The sequence below is a fragment of the Podarcis melisellensis genome (assembly GCF_964234715.1).
Source record: "Podarcis melisellensis genome assembly, chromosome: 4".
Taxonomy (NCBI): Eukaryota; Metazoa; Chordata; class Lepidosauria; order Squamata; family Lacertidae; genus Podarcis; species Podarcis melisellensis.
This window is the reverse complement of record NC_138531.1, coordinates 59,498,137-59,523,421: the sequence shown is the minus strand read 5'-3', so window position 1 is coordinate 59,523,421 and position 25,285 is coordinate 59,498,137. Positions and strand designations below refer to the sequence as shown.

The 25,285-nt window shown below is 37.3% G+C and overlaps 1 protein-coding gene across 22 annotated transcripts in view; it reads right to left on the bottom strand.

Annotated features, from left to right (window-relative positions):
* Positions 1-25,285, bottom strand: part of ROBO2 (roundabout guidance receptor 2) — a 901,420-nt gene that overhangs the window by 371,748 nt on the left and 504,387 nt on the right. For all 22 annotated transcript variants that reach the window (XM_081907838.1, XM_081907823.1, XM_081907827.1 and 19 more), the window contains exon 2: positions 17,590-17,916. In XM_081907838.1, coding sequence (XP_081763964.1) covers positions 17,590-17,916 — 327 coding nt within the window. The remainder of the gene's footprint in view (positions 1-17,589; positions 17,917-25,285) is intronic.

The following is a 25,285-nucleotide window of genomic DNA, read 5'->3' as shown; positions in this document are numbered from 1 at the left end:
CAAGTAGCTTCCGTAACAATCTATGACATGCCTACTGAATGTAAAGTAGGAAAAATAATATTGGTTGAAGGCTAGGGAGGAACTTGGAGGGGAATTTGGAGCGCAAACTACAAGCCTGTCTGCATTCAATTTTGCATTAACGGGACATGGTTTCTGACACCACATCTTCTATGACTGCTATCCTAACCATGTCTACTTAGAAATAGGTCAAGTGAATTCAATGGGACTTACTCCCAGGTAAATGAGATTGAAACTACAGCCTAAGCGAGAGGTGCCAGTGAAGCTCACTGTTCTGAGATCTGGAAATCCTTTCTTCAATGACAAGATGAGCATTACAAATCTTGCTGAGTTCTTCTTTGCCTCTGATTAAAATTCAACCTGGAAAAGATTCTCCTTTCCTCCCACTGACCCAACCAAGGCAGCTCCTACTCTCCAAGACTCTCTTACTTCTCTTTAAACAGTGCCTACAGGACTAGAATCAGTAGCAGCAGCTGTGCTACTGTGTCAGTACCCCTTGTGCAAAACCAGAGTGTATGCTAAATTTGGCTTGGCACTTAAAATGAGACAAGTCACCACTACTAAAAGCAATGTAAGGGGGGAAAATAACTACATGATAGCCTGAAATAATGTCAAACTGTACACAGTTAAATGAAGCACAGTGTGCACATTTTAAGCTGCCAAAAATACTACTGAGCTCTAGAAACAAATTAACCAAAATGTAAAATATTAATATTATTAAAAATGTAATCTTAATGGAAAAAATCAAGTGACAGATATTCATGCATCACCACATTTGTTTATGTCAATGAACCATACTTCTTAAGAGGCTCTAGAAAAATGGTGGGTCAAAGGAAAAGACATCAACAGCAGCATCTACACCATAAGAAGTGAGGAAGGGTTCAAATGCGACCTTCCTAGCCAGCATTCAGTAAATGAAACAGCAATTTCAATACTGGAAGCACCAACTGGAAAAGGCAATCTGCTATACCTCCCAAGACTAGCCTGAATCAAGTTTCAGGAAGCAGTAGATGTGTCAGCTGCAATTCATCAAAAGATTCAAAGGACGAGATTCACAGCAGGTTTGTCAAGAGGCAAAGAGAAAAAGATAGCAGAAAAAGGCCCAAAAGGCACAAATGCAAGAGGAACAGGTGAATAAGGAGGACATCTCACACTTAGCCATCAATCTGCTAAGCTTCTTATTACTCCCACCTCTTTATTATAACTTCTGTTTTTATAATGTTAAAAGTTGCTCAGTCAGATGGACAGGGTATAAGTAATTGTTATTGTTATTTCTTAATACTTTTAACAAAATTGCAGAATTTTGTCATGTCAGGTGTTGGCCACTTTTGCCTCTTAATTCACTCTGTGTGTGTGTGTGTGTGTGTGTGTGTGTGTGTGTGTGAAAACTATACAACATTATTTTCAAGAAAGACTTAAGAACATGAAGCGGAAAAGTCAGGGAATATTTAGAGTACTTAAACACATTTCCAAATTGATCTGCATTTTATTTGTGCACTGAAATGGAAGACTAAGAATATTAATATGGCAAGTTTGACATTGTAACAATTGATACAAATGCTAGTATCTAATGATAATTCTTACATGCTTCTATCAATGAGAGAACAGAACTATTGTCACCTCTAAGTGTATGTGTAGTTTTGCTTCCTTGCATTTTCATAGCATGGACAAAAGAATAAGAGTGCACTTTCAGTCTAATTTACGTGCATGTCAATTGTAAGACATTTTCTTAAAATTCTGATGAAATAATTAGAGTGATTACAGGTTAGAGATCAAAAGGACAATTCCCTATCTAGGTAAAATTAATTTAAGGTACTATAAACACTTCTGAGCTCCTCCATATAATTCTTCTGGCTGTCATTTTCTTCAACTACCATCAACTAGGAGATGTTCTGCAAAAATCAGCCCTGTTCCCTGTCACTATGATCATGTCATATCTTCCTAAGCTATAGTAGTTTCCTGTCTCTTTTCTCATAGATACATATTTTATTTGTATGCCACCTTTCCACAGTTCAAATCATGCTCAAGGAGGCTTACAACATGAAAAAATACATGGCTACAACGTAACAACGGTAGTCATAATAAATAAAATATTTAAAAACACACAACCAAGTGGAACAACTTCCACATAAATCACAAGATCTAAAATAAAGATACAAAAGGCAACACCAACATACCCTGCCAACAGAAAACACCACACCCCAGCCCATCAACTTCTAATGCATCTTCCTTGATGGTACAATTTCCTTACCTCCCACCAGTGCTCGATGGAAGGAGGATTCAGCTTGTGCCGTAGAACTCCCCACCACCCACCTAGAATCCTGAAACACCCACTAGTGGGCAGTAGGGACCAGGTTGACAACCCCTGCTTTTAAACAGTCACTGTTCCACAGGTAATGATGGCTACCATCTGAGATAACCTTAAAAAGGGTCATGGACAACTGTCTTTCAACGATATAGTTTTAGTCAAGCCACAGCTCACCCACGTGAGTCAGATATACTGCAGGGCAAGTAAAGAGCTGACTCAGCCAAAATGGGGTTTGCAGGTGCCTGCAAGGCCCTGTGCAAAACACTCTTCACACAACTTGGCAACCAGCTGATCCAGTTTCTAATTATTACATACATATGTGTATATACACCAGTATATTTATATGTGTGTGGTATATGCATACAAACAGAGAGAGAACATGTTTGTGTGACAAGTTGGCTGGAAGATTTAGTGCTGCATCTGATATCTTTCAAAGCTCCTGGTAAAGCAGCCTTTCTCAACTTGTGGGTCCCCAGATGTTGTTGAACTACAACTCCCATCACCCCTAGCTAGCAAGGCCAGAGCTCAGGGACGATGGGAGTTGTAGTCCAACAACATCTGGGGACCCACAGGTTGAGAACCACTGTAATGTAAAGCATTCTACAAGGCTGCTGGGACTTGCAGGATACTTTGCAAGGGCCTTTGCCTGCACAGTTTGAATTCAAACTCTGTGGGTAAAACAGAATACCTGACATCATTTAAAACTATCCTTAAAATATAGAATTACAAATTATTCATTACTGTACTAGCAAAGGATGACTTATTCAGTTTTGTAAAAAGAGGCTAGTATTGAAAGGCTAACATATTTTAATTTTTTTAGAATGCAATAATTTTGCAATTACTGTGAGTGTTTTTTGATTACATATTAATGTTAATATGATTACATACTATGTGTTCCTATTTCAGATATGATTTATTATTAATACAATAAAATGTACAGAGATAAAAAAATGAAAAGCAAACATGCTTAACAAGTTTCCTGAATTAGAAATTCATTCAAGAGCATACATTTTTCTTTCAGTGCTAAATGCAGTCCCTACTGTCGCAAACATAAAAGTATGATTTTTCTTTTACAACTATTATACCACAGTCCTATGCATGTCTAAAGGTAAAGGGACCCCTGACCATTAGGTCCAGTCGTGGCCAACTCTGGGATTGCGGCGCTCATCTCGCTTTATTGGCTGAGGTAGCCAGCGTACAGCTTCTGGGTCATGTGGCCAGCATGACTAAGCCGCTTCTGGCAAACCAGAGCAGCGCACGGAAATGCTGTTTACCTTCCTGCCGGGGCGGTACCTATTTATCTACTTGCACTTTGACATGCTTTTGAACTGCTAGGTTGGCAGGAGCAGGGACCAAGCAATGGGAGCTCACCCTATCGCGGGGATTCTCACTGAGCTCAGGGGCACTTACTCCCATTGAAGTGTGTATAGAATTGCAGTCTTAGTCAACTCTTTTAAATACTGTAAATCTGAATATTTTGGACACAACAGGTTTAGGTTGTTGTTTGTTTTGTTGCTATTTTTTTTATTCCAAGTTCTTACCAGCATGGGAAAGAAGCTAGATCTCAAATTAGAATTCTTAGTCTCTAAAGATAGGAAATTAAAGTTTGACAACTCCCACCAAAAGCCCAGATTCAACCTCAAATGCAACATTTACTTGATATTTCTACAGAGTGCTTTAGTACTACAACAGCAGATAATCTTCTAATTTCTGTGACACCTGTCCTATTAATTGGAAATGTTTCCAATATCCAGATCTATCATCACACAGGTAACTGAGCATGTTATTGTCCAAGCATATGTGTTATGAATTCTGAAATGATGGACTATGCCAAGGCCAGATGTCAGAGATGTTGAAACTGATAATCCATCAGTAATTTTCTATCTGTCGGAATAGCTCTGACCCACTGAACTAAATAAATATGTTTAATCACAAACTGGTCAACTTATCAAAAAGTGCCATAGGGTAAACAGAAGGTCTTGTCAAACAGAGGGCAGGCATTGCCTGAACTACAGCTACGCTCAGAAGCCTGGCAGGGTACCTTATCTTAATATCTTTACTTTCTGAAATACACAGATAAAAAAATCACATTAGAAAATCCTGCATTATTTATAAGGAACTATACCCCAAACAACATGCATTTCTGTAGTTTTCCCCATCTTGTGGGAGTGGGGTGGGAAATCAACCACCATTTCTTCACAAATCTTTAATGAACACAAATCAAGCAAAATGTTTATGCCTCAGGTCAATGTGAATTCCAAAAATACCTGCTCCTAGAAGATACAGGCCCTCTACACTTGTCTGAATTGTGCCTTGAATCATCTGTTACCTGTTACAGAATGAAATGTGACACGTGCATGACTAAAAATAAATGTCAGATCAAGTGCTACTACTCCACACACTATCGAAGCATTCTGATGAAACTAGTGAAAAAGTAGTTATTCCTCTGAAGTAACATACCAACAACCCAGAGATATTAATGTGTCACTATACTGCTGTCCTGTGTTGGCAGCCATGACAGAAAGCTCTTGAACTTGTTTATTCACACTTGTTTAATCCTGTTTCCATACAGTGCCTCACAGCCTTTGGGGCTGGGAAGATGGATGAGGAGAGCTAAGGCCACAAGGGGTCGGGGTCACAATGTCACTGGATCTCATTAACTACATCACTCACCGCACCAGACACTTCAGAGGTCAACTCAGCTGAGGACGCTAGGATAGGTGATGAAGGAATGGCTGACACATGTGCTGATTTTTTTTTTTAATCCTGCTGTTGATATCACATATATTGAAATAAGGGCATTCCCTCAGCTTGCCCTTAACCTGCCTAATATGTTGGTTCATTTTAACACCAATTGTTTAAAGCTTGTTTCCACATGTCAAAGCAAAATAGCTGAAAAGCAACAAAAGTACACAAACGGGGGGGGGGGGTCAGGACGTAGGACTAGTTTTATAAAGCAGTGTTCTGTATGATTTTTTAAAAAATTTGGCAAACCAACTCACCTTTTACCTTTACCTTACTAGGAGAAACAGAAGTTCAACTGCATAGCTGTGCATGCTCACTCTCTGTCTTTACACATTAACTCTTGTCTCTCTAATTTAAAATTGGAATGTAAGCAAAATAAAGAAATAGATGACACACACACATACTTTCCCACCATATTTTAAGGTTACAAAAGACCATATGAACCCCACTGTTTTTCATATAGGAAACACAGGCAAACTCTCCTGGTTGTTCATTTGTGCCAGTGAGACTGAGTAAACTTGCTGACAAAAAACTCCAAATGTTGCGATGCTTTTATCAAAACTTTTATAAACTTTTTTTAAAAAATCCTTCAGACACGTAAATGCTCAAAAAGAAAGACAGGTCCAATCAAAAAGAAAAAAGCTGAGAAAAAGAAGCAGGGATACAAGGCAATTGGGTTACTGTGCAGCATTTTCTGAAGCTGCTGTCACACGGTAGTTGAAGGAAGAACATAAAAGTCCTGCTGGATCAGGCCAAAGTTCCAATGAGTCCAGCAGTCTGTTCTCACAATGGCTAGCCCACTGCCCATGGACAGTACACAAGCAGAACCCAAGCACAATAGCATTCTCCCAGCCTGCAATTCCAAGCTATTCAGAGACAATAGTGATCAGCAAGGTGGATGTGCTTACCTGACCATCCTGTCACCAACATTGTTGTGGCTTACCAGAAAGCAGAGGGGTGGTGGTGAGGTTGGCATGGTGCTCCTGCTGGTACATTTGTACTGCACCAAACTTGCTGCTGCCTCACCCCTCCATCTCTGCCTTCCAGAAAGCCACTGAGATGCCAGTGACCTGAGACAAAACAAGTGCTGCCCCCCTCTGACCACAACAGTTCAGAGCCGTACTGCCTCCTAGAGTGGAGATGGAACATAAGCCTCATCCTCCATGGATTTGTCTAATCCTCTTTTAAAGACATCTAAGTTGGTAGCCATCACTACGTCTTGAGGGAGAGAATTCCATAGTCTAACTAAGAACTGTGTAAGTACTTTCACCTGTCCTGAAGTTTCCAACATTTAGCTATATTGAACGTCCCTGATTTCTAGTATCATAAGTGAAAGGGGGAAACTGTCCACTTTCTCCACAACATGCATAATTTTATACAACTGCATCACATTCCCTCTTGTTTGCCTCTAGACTAAAAAGTCCCAAATGCTGTAATGTTTTCTCACTGGGGAGTCCTTCCATACATCCTGCTTTACTGAGGACAGCTGCTTATGTGAAGAGCTGTCAAAGGACAGTCCTCTATTTGAAGTTGTCACTTATCTGAAGAGCTATTTAAAGTCTGATTTGAAGATAAAGTACCACAAGAAGCAGAAGCAGGGACTTTGAAGCTGCCCATCAACAGCACCTGGGCAGCAGATAAAACAGGCAAACAGCTTACCTGTTTGCATTATGGTGAGATGTACTGTATTTCTATTTAAATTAAATCATTTGAAAATCTGGATCTGCTCATAAAAATTAGCATGTGCAAATTTGAGGCAAACCTTTCCCTTCTTTTTCTGTCTTTTTTGGTGATGCATTGAAGAAAGCTGAAGAAAAAGGCACTCACTTCAGGGATGAATGTTTTCCCCTTGTGGAAATAATTTTTTAAAAATTCGTGATTTTCATAATTTTTTCTGTGCAAATCCCAAATTACCATGCACATGCTAGAAAAACACTTGAGTGAATTTAAATGCTGTCAAGATAAATGGACCATCAGGTTTCCTTAATATTTTGTTACTTTACCTTCATATAATAAAGCTCTATAAATTTGAAAGTTTTTAATCTTCAAGCACCCCCGACCTTTACACATTTTTCTCTACCAACTTCTAAAACATCTTCCAAATGACAAAGTGAGTTGTAACCTCCAAAAACGCAAGCCTCAATAAATTTGCTCATCTCCAAGGTGCCATGAGACTTTAATTTTTTGCTGGAACAAATGAACATGGCTACACTTCTGGAAGTTCTCTGGAATGTTAGTATCGTCAGAACTGACAAGAGATTTCCTTTGTGTATATAAAAATGTTTCATTAAGATAGAAGAGAAGGGGGCAAAAACAATTGATGGAAGATGGTAAAATAGGAAAAACAGCTCTGAGATTCCAAACTGTTGGGAAAACTCTCATATTAAATACCAAACTCTTTAGATAGGCAAGTCCTGGGTTTTTTTAAGCGTGATTTTTAAAAGTGTATCTTATTTTCCACATCAAATGAAGGAAAAAAGGAATGCCTAAATAATTAGAACTGTAACTACTTCATTTGTTTTTTAAGCAAGCACAATCACGTTACTTGTTAGTCACTTGTTATCAATAAGCCTAAAATACATTTAATAACATAAACATAAATACATTATGCCATTTTAAAAGTTCATACAAAACATCTACCATTCAATATATATATATATACACAAACCAATCCCCAATGAAAATATGGTAAGGATGTTGAAAGCAAACTGTATTTATGCACCATTTTGAAATCAATAGGTCAGTCATTACATTAGTATCTTTGGCTTTAAGACTTAACCCTGCTATTGTTCTCTGTGTCTATTATGTCCAACAAGAAGGAAATATCCAAGCAAGAAAATCTAAGGGAAGAAAATATTATGACTGCCTGCTAATGCGTCAAGGCCATTGTCTCTACTTGGACATGGCAGTGCAAGAATATTTAGCAACATGTATATCAAAGAACAACAATTCTACTCATTTAAGAGAATACTGTCAAATATTATCTACGGAAGTCATGGTAACAGCACCTGTTCTTTATATAACTCAGATATTTGCCTGTTACTTACTAGACTGAAACCACTGGATCCAGTCATTCTGAATACTGAACAGGCATCAGATACTTAATTATTCAAATATTGTGAAGTGACTCCCTACATGAAAAATGCAGAAGTTTTCATCCCTTGGGGTTACAAAAAAGAAAGTGATAGAATTCTACTTTCTATAAACAAAAGTAACTACTAATAATGAAATCCCATCAATGTCACCAACTTTACCCCAATGATTTCTGACAATTAGGAGTTCAATGTGCTTTGTTAGTATTTAGATCATGTAGTGTTTTGTAAATGGTTTGGAGTGCTGCTTCAAATGATTTTTTTTTTATCTCATCTGACATCATAAATTGTACAACATGTCTGAGGCATATGCCAACAATAGCCAGTATTTTAATTAATATTCAAATAGCACTTGCAGGTTTCTATACAGAGAGAACAGAGGTGTGGAAATGCAAATGTGTTAAATAATATGATGTGCTATCTTGATCAGCTATGCTGTTTTCTCAACTGACTAAAATTAGAAAAATACTGAGCATGCCAAAAGTACAAGGAGCAGAGAACAACAGTAATCAACCTATACAGCATCAGACTGTTAGAATAAAAATGATATAAGATGCAGTATAAGACGCCTAGCTTTAAATACTCTCTCAAGAAGAATATGTAAATTTCAGTAGCTTTCCAAACTGTACAAAAAGTAGAATTTCACACAGCATGCCAGCCATGCCTTCTCTACAAAGTGTGAAGAGGATGTGTCTGCATGTGTGCCTTTCAAACATTACAGAAAATACATAGTTGGCATGTGGTGGAAATGTATTTGCTGTAATCTGAAACATTGTTAAAAATTAAACAATCCAAAATATATAGTAGAATAAAAAATATTTCTCAACAAAAATCAGTGACATTGAAATGGGGCCAGTTCAAGTATGTTTAGCCCAATGATGAATAATAGTTCATTAAATCACAAAGTTACATGATCATCCAGCTAATGAAGCCTGGTTTCATATTACTGAAGTAGTATGTCAGCCATGGAAAACTCCCCACGGTTCAACCCTACTTGCATGGTAATATATAAACTTCTGGTGTAGCATTCATTTTCAGGAAGTATCCCTTTTCCATATAAAGCATTCATGCTCAAGGCAAGAGCCAAACAACCTTAGGCTGCATGATTTTGCATTCACTCAGTGGTTAAAGGTGGATGTTCAGAAATGTGAAATCTGGCCTCCAATGCACAAGAGAGATACAACTGTATGTCTGATGTCTCTGCTGAAGCAAACTCATAATTATTTGTTTTTGCTGTCAGTATTAGTCTAAGAGTGCCACATATTACAGTATTACAGTTAGGAAGTTACTGCAGATTCAGTTTTATTGAATATATAATGCAGCTACAATGAATCAGTACAGACTATTAAGTGCACTTGTCCATAGAAAAATAACTAAACAGCATGTAACACCCATCCCCTCCACACAAGAGAAGTACTGCTTTGTCCATCCATCCCAATACTGTCTACTCTGACTGGCAGTGACCCTCAAAGATTTCAGGTCACATCTCATGCAAAATGCTTGTGCTTCCCTTTAAAGTCATATGGGTCTTATGACCAAAGTATCTGAAGGAAGACCTGCTACCATATCAATCTAACTCTATAATGAAATCATTTTAATAGGCTCTCCTCTAGTCCCTCAACCATTTAAAGAAAGGTAGATGGAGGCTGGGAGAGAAAGGGCCTTCTCAGTGCGGGTGCCTCATTTGTGGAGTTCTCTGTCCAGGGCTGACCTACCCAGTGTCAATGTTGTTATCCCTTTGGCACTGTATTCCTTTCAGGCAATGTCATTCTTATCGTCAAAACTTTTTATTTCATTTTTTATTTCATAGAATAGTAAAAAAAAAAAACCCTCAAAGGCTATGCCTTTCTATCCTTTATGAAAGGATAGTGCTTTTATTGTATCATAATGCTCTCTTGCTGTCTCTCAATGTGCTATTGTAATAATTTATGTTGGCTTTGTATACTGTCCTGGAAACTCTGCTGAAGGATAGTATATACATATTTTAAGTGGGGGAGGGGGCAAATTACCTGAGATGCTAGGAACTGAATCAAGATTTTGCTGCATGGAAAGTGTTTGCACTGCCACACAGCTATGTCCCTCCTACAACGGGTTCCTACAACGGGTTGCAGTAATGTAACTGCAGAGTATTGCGTAAGCAATCTTACACATTCGGTAAAAAAAAAAAATGGTGGTCGTGTAAAAAGGGATAATAATAACAGATCCAAAAGCAATATTTCTAACCATATCAAATTCTCCACTCCAAGTAACTTATTAGATCTACGCTTCCCAAACTCAAAACTTCATTGAATTTACTTAACTGACTCCCTGGAGGTTATCTACTATATTCCAATCTCACCCCTTTTCAGCTTCACTTCCCATGCTCCTTCAACTCCACTCAAGATAATATGGTTTGCATAAAGTTGAGTCTTATGAGATCACTCCTTCCTTTCCACAATTCCTGTTTTAAGTTACACTTTGAGAAATCTTGATTTTTTAAAGGTATTTTAGAGATGTAAAATTGTTGCATCTAGCCAGCTAGTATCTATACTTCCGAATCTGAAAAAACACACACTGAATTTGGTTTTGCCACATGAATTATACTATATTTTTATTATTATTTTTAAAATACTTGAATTTTTAGGTACCTTTGATCAAATTTAATTTTATCAGCAATCTTATAGGATGGTTAGTCAGTCTATAATATGGTGGGTCTTTTCATCTAATCCTTATATTAGTACAAACTAGAGAGACATGAAACAAGATTAGACATATTGTCTGGAAAAAATTGGTTCATGTTTTAGAGTGATGCCCTTGCTAAATTCAGTAAATGCCATAATCTCTTATTCTGACAGATAAAAGCATCAATTTACTCTAGATTTTAAAGCAAACAGGATCATTATGTTTGGAGAGTGGTCCAGAGCTTGCTATTTCAGCAATCTGTGACCTATAAATAATGCAAGACCATTTCCTCTCTTTAAATGAAATCAGGCAAGCACCCTGAAAGATGGTGGCCAAAATACAGCCTTTAGCTATATTATTCAGTATCTTGACTAAATTAAAAAGAAGGTTATTGTTCATTATTTTATCAGCATCAAGCCTCGTTTTTTTACTGGAAAGACTGAATTTATATAAATTGTTTCTAATTTTTAATATACTGTATGCAAACACAAAAAGTAGGGAAGCCCTGCTAAATAAGTGACTTGTGTTTTGTTCCAAAAGAAAGGGTAGGAGGGAAATGATCAGTTTTTGCATGACTTTTGACCTCTGAACCACAACCTTCTTGCTACTAAAGCATTCAACACCTCATTTAATCTCTCTCCTCACTACACTGGCCCAGTGCTGAAAAAAGAAAAGAGGGAAAAATAATCTGGGGACTTCATCAATTTTTCATGAATTTTCATTTAGGCCAGAGCCCCCTCTTACAGTGGTCGATAGATCAAGCGGCTGCCTCATATTTAACACCTGGGGCTACAGCTGCTATCTCTAGTACTGCAACCAACTCTGCCTGGATTAGAGATAGTGCTCTGGATCTGAGACAGTCTCAGTCAGCGCTAGGCTCTATGTTCTCTCTACTCTAAGTGCAGGTACGAATCTTACCTTTGTAACTTCTTCAAGCTGTGTCTCTTGATCATTTCAACTGGATTTGAGTAAATTAAAGGTACTTATATATCAGTTAATGGTTCAAACAAGTCCTAACCTTATTAAGGTTTATGCAGATTGCTTCTAAACAAATTGCAAATTGCAAATCAAGATATGGATCAATCTTATGTTTCATCATGAGAAGTTTGTTGGAATTGTATAAGAAACTGCTGCAGAAGAGGGACTATGAGTAACATCATGGAAAGAGTATTTCTCTGATTAAGGTGTTATTTTTGGCTGCATGTTGTTTAAGTCATCTTGTTATATTTATAGTATCAGAATGTGGCTTATTGGTTTGTTACTATATTTGCTACTGCTTTGCTGTGTAATTATGAAATTGTTTTGCAGTGTTTATTTGAAATGTATTCCTGTTCTCTTTGTTGGAATCTGCTTTGAGTGGCTTACAAATAAATTGAATGAATGAATGATTTGGCTTGTTTTAATCTCCAAACTGGAATAAAGTTCCTAGATTCACTTTCCCCTTCCTTGGCAGCTCTCAAAGAACCAGACCAATCCTCTTGTGCTGCCAGTAGGGTATCAGCTTTCTTCTTTCCCTTTCTTCTCTGTGGTCCTCACATGCTGTGTGGTGCATTATGACTGAAAAAGCGGTTTACCATTGGGAGTACTTTGGGAACTGAGATTTGGGTGCAGAAGGGTGTTTCTTCATTTCATCAGATTGGCTTGAGAGATAAACTAATGCGTTTCAGATTTGTTCTAGAAACAAATCTGTTTATTTCCGAGTTATTCTGAGCAGAACTTGGGGCAGTTCACCCTTCTTTTATTACAAGATATGAGCCCCAACTTACAAGTTATTGAACATATAAAGAAAATAGAGCATAAAGCTTTTGGGACAGGTAGTTTCAGGTGGGGGAAAGGGATAAAATCCCTCTCTGCTACGTCCTGGACCTAAGCTAGATTAGGGGCCCCATGGCTGTTGTTACTTAAAACAATAAGAGATTAGCAGCCATGGAATTCAAACATGTGTCAGTTATGCCTGGTTTTAGTTTTATTCATTCTCTTTCAATTAGTAACTATTCCCAGCAACCCTTTCTTTACTTTCCTTGCAGCATATTATTTATTTAGCGCCAACTGTCAATTAAGGATATTTTTTTCCATATTCTACTTACTATTTATTAAGGTTACAATGATATGTACTTCAGAGCAAGTTCTGTTGAAATCAATTGAACTTATATCTAAATATATAAACATAGGACTGCAGAACAAGCTTATCCAAAATTAAGCTTAAAACAAGCCAAAAATATCAGGTGAATGTAATCTTTATTACGGTCCAAAAACCTGTAACATAGATTCAGAATAAAATGCAGATTCATACAGACAACCCCCTGGAAGAGGGAGACCGAGACGATATTTGTTTAATCTTAAGTATAATGATCTTTGATATATATGACTGCCTAAAGAAACTTTGCCACGGCCACTGTGATATCATTAGACTTGTCATCCAGAAGATATTTAGTATAGTAGGCTTCAGATTTACCCAGCCGATTTGCCAGTAGGGGTTTAATCAATAGATCCCTAGCTTGCTCATATTGTTCGCAATGCCTCATACAATCAACGTCCTGAGAGCATACACAGAGCCTATTTTGATAAGGGATGCCTCTCAGTCTGCCATTTAGAATTTCTGATGGAAATATATTTAATCTGGCTTTGGTAAAGAGATGCCAATAAGTTGGTACAGACAGATTTCTAAGATATGCAGGTATCTGAAAATCGTACCCGTAATGAATTCCTACTGCTATCAGGCCACAGATAACATGAGATTGAGATTGGAGATCGCTATGTGATATGGTCTCAGACCGTTTGCCTCGGAGATTCAAGGGCGGTATCATAGCCCAGATGGTATAATAGAGTAGGTGGCATTCAAATTGAAGTGGCTTTTCTGACCATAGTTTTCATCCATGAGCTGATAAACTCCTCGTTGTTTAGGTGTGGGAGTAAACCCTTCCCTAGGCCAAAGACTGAGATCTTGAACCAGTATCTCAGGGCAGCCCACCATGCTTTAGTTGAAAGGGGGCATATCAGGTGAATGAGAAAATGTCTGAATCGTACAAAAACTGAAGGTGAGTTGATTTATAATCAGCCTCAGCTAAAGTAGAATAAAATCATGCACCACAAATCATGAACCCTGCATTATTTATAAAGAGTCCTTAAATAAATTATTTTTTAGTCAATTGTCTCTCAAGTATCTAGGATAGAGACAATACTTCAAACTCCGTAACTCTACCTCCAAAGGTGGTAATTAATCTAGTACACTACTAAATTTTATCTGAATCTATATATGTAGTAAATGTGCAAATTTCCGTTTATTCTAAAATCAATGTATTGGAGCCAAATACATCTTGTGTGAGTGAAAAGCCATTTCTACTCAAACAAGGTTTCTCCTGAGTTCTGCTGATGCAGCTCCCTATGCCACACCTGACACTGTTGTGGTGCAGGTTCACAGGTGGTGCATGGCATTGGAATGATGAGGATGGGGGGGGGGGGGACGACGACTCTGAAGCCCTTCATGAAACCAGACCAAAGTTTTAAATAGAAGCACTCTGTTATCTGTGAAAGTTTGTAAGTCGATTCCATCAATCTTAATGGAACATCTTAACATAAACATACCACCATTTATCTTAAAGGAAAGGCAAAGAAGCCTCTCAATTTAAATAGCTAGGAATCTTACCTTTAAGACCCAAAGAGTTTAACTGGTAAATGCAAACTATGAAACTTCAAGGCTATAAAAACTGTAAAATAATGTAGTATCAGGTGCATGATCACATTTCAAAAACTCTTCTCTATAGTTTTTGCCTTGGATTTCATGTTCTCTGATCTTTGGTGTGTGTGTGTTTTTTTTTATTTGTCTACAGTGAATCCAAGGTTTTTTCCCCTCCCCAAGGACTTTTTTAAAACTGACTTGCAGTTCATGCATGACCTACCACCAGCTGCAGTGGTTAAGAATTTAACTCGGGAGATTGCACATATTGTAACTGGAGACTCAGAGCAGTCTCTGAAGAAGAGATCAGTGATATTCAATATAATAAAGTATACTTTTATGTTTTCAAAAAACAAGCAGTTTTTCTGGTATGATGAGGAAAAGCTAGATCAAAGAGCTAAATAATTCTTAGTCTATTAACACATGAATTTATGGAGTAAAACCAAATTTAGTTAAAAATTATAACATGATGATGGTGATGATGATAGTGATAATATACTGATATGTTTAACTTTTGCACTACCTATTTATTACAATTATCTAAATTCATAAATTAGTAAACATTGAGCAGTGAGAAAATGTGATCTACGGCGCTTCTTATGTATATCAACAAGGTACCCTTTGGGGAAGGATGAATGCTCTCAAAATGAATAAAATTCCCAGATTTATTTATATTCTGAGAGGATTCCCATCTTTTATAAAAAGATCATATTTCCAAAAATTAATCTCTCTGTTTAGGAAATGTTTTTGGGGATCAACAACACCAAGAATATCCTTGCAAAGAATGAAGTTACAAATTAAAGAAGGTGGTTCTGGAATTCCGAATTTGGAACTATATCACTCTGCCTATTTGAAGGGAAGCATGTTCCAACCAACACACTATTTATTGACAAGTACTAAATATTGAAAACCCACTGTTGGTCTTAATTTTCTGATGTGGGCAACCCTAGAATATACACACCTTTAGTTGGTTAGACAATAGTAGGATCAAAATATTTGAAATCCCAGTTGACTCTGGAAACAACTAAGTCAGTTAGAAGGATTTGGAATATATTGTCTATCAAAAACAAATTTGATCCATTCTCACATGCCAAACTTACTTTGTGGGGAAATCCTACTCTAAAAATTTGGGGGAGGATATAGTGACATAGAAAAATTGGACAGAAGCAGGTGTGTTGACTTCGGACCAATTAATAGATGAGGAAGATGAATTTTACACCAATGATGTTTTAATATCCTCTATCAGATGCAACTCAATGGCAATATCTTCAGTTAAAACCTCTAGCAAGTGAGTTTGGGCCAGCAGCCCTCACAGCTTTTGAGACACCTGAAATATTGGAACAATTTGATAACTCATTTGAAACTTAAAAGCCAGTGGTTACTTATTTATAGATATTTATTAATGATCTCTAAGTTGCATATGTAAACTAAGAAATGGCTGGAATAAAGAATTGTAACATTCAATATTACCTAGACAGTGGGAAAGGTATCAATGGACCTTAAATTGAGACTTACACAGCAAAAAATAATGATCAGGATTTATTGGACTCCTTTACGTTTGTATAAAAAAGGACTAAGGTAGCTCTGTGCTGGAGATGTGGCAAGGACAGTGCCTCTTTGAAACACATCTTCATACAACGTTCTAAACTAAATTTTGGCAGGAAGTGCTGGACTGTGTAAGTCCAGTGAAGCACCTACTATATAGAAGTTAACAATGGGACAATGAAAAAGGATTATATGGACCCTAATGGTGGCCAAGAGACTGATACTGATGAAACGAAGCAATAAAGTTACAATCCCCTTTAATCAATGAATTGACAATATGACAACACTCACAACTTATGAATGGACTGCTTATATATGTAGACTTTGCTTGGATAAATATGACAACATTTGGAATGAGTTTATACAGAATGTAGTAGGTTATTAATATCTACATATGTATTGGTATAATAACATCATATTTATTTATTTATGTAAGAATGTATGGGGGTATATTACACTGTATTTTTTCCTGCACCTTTTTTCTTTCCTTATTTTTCTTTTTTCTGTATCACTTTATTTCTTTATAACTGAAATTCTTTCAATAAAATATTATTACCAAAAATCAAAAGAACAAAGTACAAAGTACATCTTGTTTGGTGCTTCTACTATAAATGCTAATACAAATCTACCACACAAATAGACAAAAATCACCAATGCCAACAAGAACAAATTTCACAGTTTAAATAAAAATGCTACTTTTATCCTAGCAATCGCCTGATATTCTGATAATTTTATGTCACATAAACATCTCACATAAGTCAAAATCTATTCCAAGGTACACATTGAAAATCCTCTCTGCTTAATTCTTCCTTTACAATTAGGTTCTTAACCTTGGCTGGATAATGCACATAATCAATAGAGGAAACAGATAAAAAAAAAAACCAACCCACATTATATATCTATGATACCCTAAAGTCAATTCTACTATACTATACAAATAGTAAAAATCTTCCTTAATTTGCTTTCATGAATAAGTTCTCCCTCAGTGCAAACAGTGGTTATCAAAAACACCATAGATGCCTTCAGTGTCAACTTTTTAAAAAGCTACTTATGTATTGTCACATGCCACACACACAATGTACAGACTATGGTATGAGCATATGAAAGCTCTGAAATTTCCAACAATACATGGGAAAACTTGACAAGATGTCTTGATAAAAAGAAATAAATAGGCAGTGATGCATATATAAAATGACAGCTATATTTTGACATTAGGCGCAACAAAACAAAATTCAAAAGGACATTATACTTGAAGGAAAGATTAGGCTTCTTCCATGGTAGCGCCATTCATGATTACATGAACCACAACGTATCTTAGTGCCAATTGCACATTATGTATGGTCACTGCACTGAATACATGTGCATGTAAAAGACTAAGAAATAGGAACATTTCTTTTCAGCATTCCCACATACTTTATGGGTAATTGAAATTTAACAGATTAAAGTATATAGGAATGCTTAATGGAAAATGTCCTTATTTCTATTGTGAATCAAAGTAATTACACTTTATCTCATGACATTAAGATAGTGTAGGGGATACTTACGTGCTACTTCCAGCGAAGCATTACGACTCACAGCTTCTCCTAGATAGTTCCTTGCAACACATACATAACTTCCTTCATCTGGTTTACTCCTGCGTCCATGCACGATTCGTAAGAAAAATAAAGATCCACTAGGGAGCAGCATGCGGTGTGAGCGGGGATCATCTTTGTCAGTCTCCACACGCTCTCCATCTTTATACCACTCAATAGTGGGAGTTGGCCTTCCTTCAGCTTTGCAGTTCAGAGTCGTTGGCTCTCCTTTAGAAACGATTACATCTGATGGATGCTCTACAATTCGAGGTGCAAAGTCCTCCTGGCGAAGACGAGATCCTAGTGACAAAGTGCAAGAAAGGCAAATCATCAGCAAGTTATTTTTTAAAACTCACTAGTTTCTCTAAAGCATTTCTACACTAGAAATAAAACAGATCCTTTCAAGAATATTTTAGGCTGAAAATCTGGCCTGCAAACACTTTCATGGGAGTAACTACCACAGAATTCAACTTGTCTAACACCTGAATACAGTCGTACCTCGTTTTGCGGTCGGGATCTGTTCTGGAGCCCCGGCCGCTAGCCAAAAAGGACGCAGGGCAAAGCACCATGTCTGCACGCAGAGTGGTTTGCACTTCTGCACATGCGGCAAACCCGGAAGTACCCCATTCCAGTACTTCCGGGTTTGCCACAGACGTTCGCCGCAATGGACACTAGACAAGGCGGACATTTGCAGAGGTATTACTGTGGCTGTGTTCAGGACTGCACTTATTTGCCACATTTATACAACCATACACAAATACCTCAAGGTCAGAAAGTTGCTCACAGGTATAAAGGAGTGCAGCTGGCACTGAACTCAAAACAAAAAATTTGTGTATATATTTGGGAATAGGGAAAACTACATACAAAGCAAACAATCACTAGGTGAAACCCACTTTCCCAGCAACCGTCTTTATAGTCTATTTTGTCACATATCCCTGTAATTAATACATGACAGAAACTAGACAGCAACTTCATAGCAGTCTCTCCCAAATATCAGAGACTAGGAATAAGTGGTGGTCTCAGATACTGCTATCTGAGGGGCATGCCCACTTCTAAGAAATATTTGGTTTCTAGTATTGGACTCGGTTTTCTGAATAATGCTAGTAATATTTTAAGTGACTTCAACTAAGAATCACATTTTATATTGATATTTGAAATATGTATTGTTCATATATCCTCGTGGGCTATGGGCTAGCCTAATCATCAAGCTTATTGTAAAGTACATTAACTTGATATGCACACCCTAGCTGTCGCTAACCAACTCTCTATCAAGACTCTTATTTTGAAAGGAATGAAAATTGCAGCACTGTTATCACACTTTTGCAGGATACTCAAAAAAAACAAAAAAAACCCCACCACACTCATTTGCTATACAAGCAAGAATCTGCACCTATACACAAAAGCAGTAAGATTTCACATGAAAGGCAAAAATAAATTGTTATGTTTTAACACTTATTTATAACTTACTCTTGCAGCCTGAAATGTAAACTGTTTTCATTGCCTATTTCATTTATGAAAACTCAAACACATTATTTTTTTGTTAAATCTATACTGAAAAGGCATTGCAAGTGGCTGTGCATCTTGCCAATTCAAATACTTAACCTGTATCAGAGAGAAAAGGTAACCATTTTATTCATTCTAATAAACTGCTTTTAAAAACCTTCGTGCATTTCCAATTTATTTGATAAAACTTTGGTTTATTAAACCTCCTTATTGGTAACATCTTCTGGAAACCAGAGACCTATTACATCTTAACAGAAATAACAAAAAGCAAGTTAATATGACCATTAACTTCACATATTTTTCTAAAATATAATTAGATTCAATGATACTTAATCACAAGGGCAGATTGGCTGAAACATCTAGAAATTGACTTAAGGCATGCCCACTTGTTGCATCAAGGCTAAAATTAATGTTTTCTGAGTGGCTGTAACAGTTTTGGGAGAAATAGTACTTATTTATTTATACCAGTTCTAGACAACCCAGTCACCAAAGTTCCCTGGGCTGATTACAAATATTTGTGCAACCCATACAGCATCATAAAAAATCTTACGAGCTATATGAAAACTGATATTGCATGTTTAGAGTAGTTGTTACAGTTGGAAAATGCTGCCAGTCTGCTCAATACAAATCTATCTTTTCTTCTCATAGGTTGAGTTCTGAAAAACCAACCTACACTGATGTAATGAACTGGCAGGACAACGGCGAGGAGGAAGGGGATCTTAGTGAGCCGGGACTAGGGCACACCAGGGCAAGCAGGGGATGGGGAAGGAAGTTCTCACAGGGTGATGGAGCATGGCAAGGAGAACCAGAGCAGCAAGACGCATCACCAGAGCCAGTGGGCTCCCAGTGTCCCACGAACATAGCAGGCTCTAAGGTATAGGGAGCAGCAAATTTGCATGTGCAAGAGAGGCCCTACTAACATACAGACTTCATTCAAACTTCAATTCCTTAATGCAGAAATTCATCAACTGAATGTTGTTACAAATTAAAAATGTGGATCTCTCCATCCCTATTCTCATGTAAACACTTTTACTGATAAGAGCCTTCTGCCATGCCAACTCTTTCCTTCCTGCTCCAAATCTGAGAAAAAAATAAACTTGAAGATGCCTTTTTTTTCCATTTTGTATCCAAAGGTAGCAGATGGCTTGCCTTGAGGGTGAAACTACTATGTTTTCCTTCCAACAATAAAAACCACATGCAACCAAAGTAGACAGTTTTCACTTGAAATCAACATCAACATATCTTTCAAATATGCATCTTTCACACTGATGATGCACGCTGAACTGGAGTGTTTTGGTTTTGTTGTGTATGTTTGTTGCCCTGTTTTACTAATGTAGCAGGATATAGTTAAGCTGTAAACCTATACCCACTTACCTGGCAGTAAATCCTATTGAATTCAATGTGACTAACTTCTTAGTAGACTACTTAATAGTGATGTAGATAGTGATGGCCTATAGTCATTAGTAGCAGGTGAGCTGTTCAGTTCAGACAATGGACAGCTACTTGGCTCAGCAGCTATGTGGTAAGGCAGGGAACTGGTGGGACAACTACCATAGTCACCCTGTCAATCTGCTTTCCGGCACACTTAATAGGTGGCACTGACAGGAACAGGTATATAATAATAATAATAATAATAATAATAATAATAATAATAATAATAATAATAATAATAATAATAGGTTCCTTTATTCTTATTCTAACTCCAGTTATGTTACCGCAGCTAGTACTGTGGAACCAAGTGCCAACCCAACTGGCTCCAGCCATACTCATCTGCTGCTAACATTGTTTTCAAGAGTGCCAGCTTCTGGAAACCACTCGGGGGAAATTAAGATACTGACAGGCACAACTACTATTGTCCTGTAATTCTTGCTAGTGTAAAGCATCTCCTAGGGCTGTTGGGTCCTGAAGTCTCCTGCCCTAATGGCACCACAAACAGCAGTTCAACTTTAAATAAATGTAAATAACTGATTTTTAAGTTAACTGGTAAATCACACAAGCAGACAGAAAAGTTAGAATGGTTCTGTTCAGAATGGCACATTCATCATGCACTGACTACAGCATCAAGCGGTGAATTCCACACGTGAAATTTTCATGGATAAAACATATGTATTATCCAAAGTCAACTGGAAGTCTATACTTTTCAAATGCCACACTTCACATGTCCAGGTGAAAGACATTAAATAATGGTTATACTTCTGGAAAATATACCTTATGACAGGAAACCAATCAATGAAACTCTGACTACCAAGGACACTTATGGAACAGGAATCTACACAGCCAAATCTACTGTGGAAAACTGTAGAAGCAGGGGTGCTAAGTTGCTATCAGCAAAGTATTGGAGTTATGAGCTGAATATTTTCCCCAACACTGAAAGTCACTATCACAGTAATGCATTTTCTAGTCAAAAGAACCAAGTGTTGCATATTAATAAAGACAATAGTGTGCTAGGTAGAAGACAGCATATAGTTCAGGAAGATATAAAGTAACCTTTGAGTATTTGACAGTGCTCAACAATGAGTGCATCTCTAATATGGAGACACTACAACTTTACTGTGAATCGTATTTTACACTGAAAATGTCTTACAACAACTCTGATATGCCTAATTAGCTCAGATTACAGATCCCATTCAGTATCTGGCAGAATGCTCATCTGATGCCACTATTTAAAAATATCATTAGCATTACCAAGAGATTTCTAGATATGGTTCTGAATGTGATTCAGAGAAAACTCTCATGTTTTAAAAATGTAATGTGGAAAGCAGACTTATAGGGAAAACTGCATGGCAGATGTATTCCAGGTGTTCTATACAAGCTTCCTCTGTGATTTGCTACAGTAAAACTGCCTCCATGTGCTGATTCTGTGCTTCCCAGAAAACTCTATGTGGTCATTGTGGGAATCAGAATGCTGAATGATATCACCTTTAATCATTTCTGATGTTGCTATGATGACAAGCCAATATTGCCAGCTTCCTCAGCAGCCAGGCCCTGGGCTAACAAGTGCTGCATTTCTTTATTCAGTCTGGAACCACCATCTTTCTTCTTCTCTTTTCACAGTCAAGGTGATTCTTTCTTGCTGATGACGCCCTCCCACCACTGCCTATTCAATATAAACCCAGTTATTTATTCTTTTGGCCTGTAATGCTCAACTCTTAACACTCATTTCTGCCATCAGGATTAAATGGAATGCCCTTGGGCCTGATGACAGAACACACACACTGATTCACTATGCCAACTCTTGGCACTTGTTTAGACAGTACTTACTGATTTTTCCTCAGCTCTCCTGCTTCATTGAGTTACAGTCAAGGTTGGCAGATACCAGGAATGTCACATGTAATAACTTCAATTTGAAAGCACTAGTATAGTGTCTCACTGGAGTTTTTGATGAATGTTCCAGGTTACAATTTCTATTTCACTAAGCACATCAGATTTCTCTGAAGAATGACAATAATCTTACTTATACAGCATGCTATGTATAACATTTCTTTTTTCTAAGCCTGGTATCTTGTTTGTTCTGTTCAAAAGGTGGCACCATTTCATACATCTTCTAGGTCAATGTTTTTGTCTTAATTTTTTTAATTGACTTAATATCTTTTCTGCTTCCATTAACGTACACCACAATGCCATCACAAAGCAGAAATTGTATAATGCTTCAGTGTACAGCTATGACAAAGCTTCCTTTAAAAGCTTTTACCCATGGTGTGATTTATTTAATCCATTTTGTTCCACCATGAGCAGCACTGCACAAGGACACAGGAATGAAAGGTGACAGAATAGGAAAGCAGTCTTCATGTTGTTTACCACCATGGCAATAAATCTGTGAATAAGATCTAAAAGTAGTAGTAAAGCGAAAGGGATAGGCTGAGGAAACAGATGGTACCATTTCAGGTCATAAACATTAATTGACTGCATATTTTCAGTAAGCATAATGCTGCTATCTGTTTCAGCCCCCAAATAAAATAACAATATTTAAACTTTTCACGATTCGCATATGTTGCATGCAACTGAAGCTAAGGGGATCAATGATGATGGCAGATCATTGTCTCAAACAAGATTAAGATAATCCTGCAGGTCTTCAAAAATATGGGAGCACTTTTGACCAATATTCTTTATTTTCACACACTGGCATTATCTTAACCAAATAAAAGATAATAATTTGAACTTTCAAAAGGTAAAATTTCAGAATTAAAGTAAAGCCATACTATATAATGACAGAGTTCATTACAATGTCTCAACACTTTTATTCTCCTTCTCAAGAGCCTGCTTATGATTTATCAATGACAGAATGTAGTAAAAGATTAGAGAATAGTTCATTTTGCATTGTCCACATTCCAAATGTAATTTCATTGTGATATGAGCTTAATTCATTATTTATTAATGGGAAAATGAATGACTCTTTGTTCACATTGCTCACACATTGGCCAAGTTTACAAGTTACATTAAACCATAGGTCACGCAAACCTAGCTTATTATGTTGTCCAAACCTAGGCTCACATTTTGTTGCCTCCACACAAACAATGAGTGGAAAACCTTGACTACCATGTGTGGTTTGCTTGTGGAAAACAAACATTAAGCCTGAGTTTGGAAAACATGACAAGCCAGACTCTGGCTTTTTTTTATCTGTGGTGCTGCAAAAGAAGGAGAGATGCATCTTGAAAACTTTTGAGAAGAATGCACCATTCAGCTGCTTATTGAAACTCAATCACTTGCATGCAACTTTTTGCCATGTCTATCTTATTCAGGAAGACTTTGATTGTAAAATGCCCTGTATGTGTGAACATTTTCTAACCACTCAAGCCTCTAAAAAGTGCTGCTCTTTTCAGCACACTGTTTTAGCTTGTAGAAAATTCCAAGCAGAAAACTACCGTAGTTGACTATCAAGGCAACATTTGTGGCTTCTTTTTCAGGGCATGTTGTTACTTTCAAGTGTTCACAGTTATCCAACTAGCTGATTCTAAGGCTCTCCAAAAGCAAGTATTTGTCCTGCAGCATACTGCTTAGATGAAATAATACATCAGAAAGTCAGCTACGCTTATGTTAGTCCTAGTCTACAGAATTAGGGCAGACCAGTGCAAACATCAGTCATGAATTTCAGGTGCAGTAAATATAACTCTCCAACAGTGTGTTCATGCACATGCACAAATCTTTCTTGCTCCCCCTTCCACCCCTCAGGGAAGAAGCTGCCTCTCATCATTAATGTGATTGCTACATCTTGGCCATAAAACAACATATTATTCAACTATATACAGTAGAGTATATACAGAACCTTATTAAAATGGTGGAAAGGGGGGTGGTTGTTAGTAGTAGCTTGGGATTGATGTGCTTTAGGGATCAAGACAGGACTTCAAATAACTATGCAGCTGGATTTATGAAGAGAAATTTATTGCAAAACAAAGCCTAGTAAATTTCCTCTGTGCCAAAAGCAGTCACATGCTTGAAGAAAACTACATGGGTCTAACATAAGAGTCAACAGTAGCTAGTTCAGCTAGAGAGAGGTTCCTGTTTCCTGGCACAATTACAAAAACTCAAGCAGAGAGAGACTAGGGGTGAGATTTTTTTTCCCCTCTGTAAGTAACTTAATGAATGAAGTACTAATTAACATTATGGCATTGATAAATGGAGAGAGAGATTAGGGATGTACTCGATAGTGAGGCCTTCCCAGATGGACTGTCAAAGCCACATTAATTCCTATCTCATTGGAGCATCTGCTTCTCCCATAATCCACTGCCCCTTGGTACGAAGAACACAAACTGTTGTGACTCAATTCGATTTATATCAATCTAATTTCTTTTAATCCAATTTGTATTCCAATCTACTACCTTCTAATCACTTAAATCTTCAGCCTCCATCTGGTAAATTTTCTCTCAAAATTAACTGAGCAGATGCCTCTACAATTGTCTTCCACAGTCAGGCTAATCATGGCCTAGCAGTGGCCTACAGAACGTTCTCAATAGGAACGTGACTTCCACTGTTGCCCTTCTTGTTACAAACATGGCGATGCATGAAGGCCATTTTGTCCATCACTAATTGGCTATCTGCATAATATTTCTTCAGAACAATAACTGAAAGTTAACATGATAGCAGCTCATTTGAAATATGAAAGGGCGCAGCAATCCTTTCATATAAAAACATTGGAGGACATATGCCCAACTTTATATTGTTTGTATAA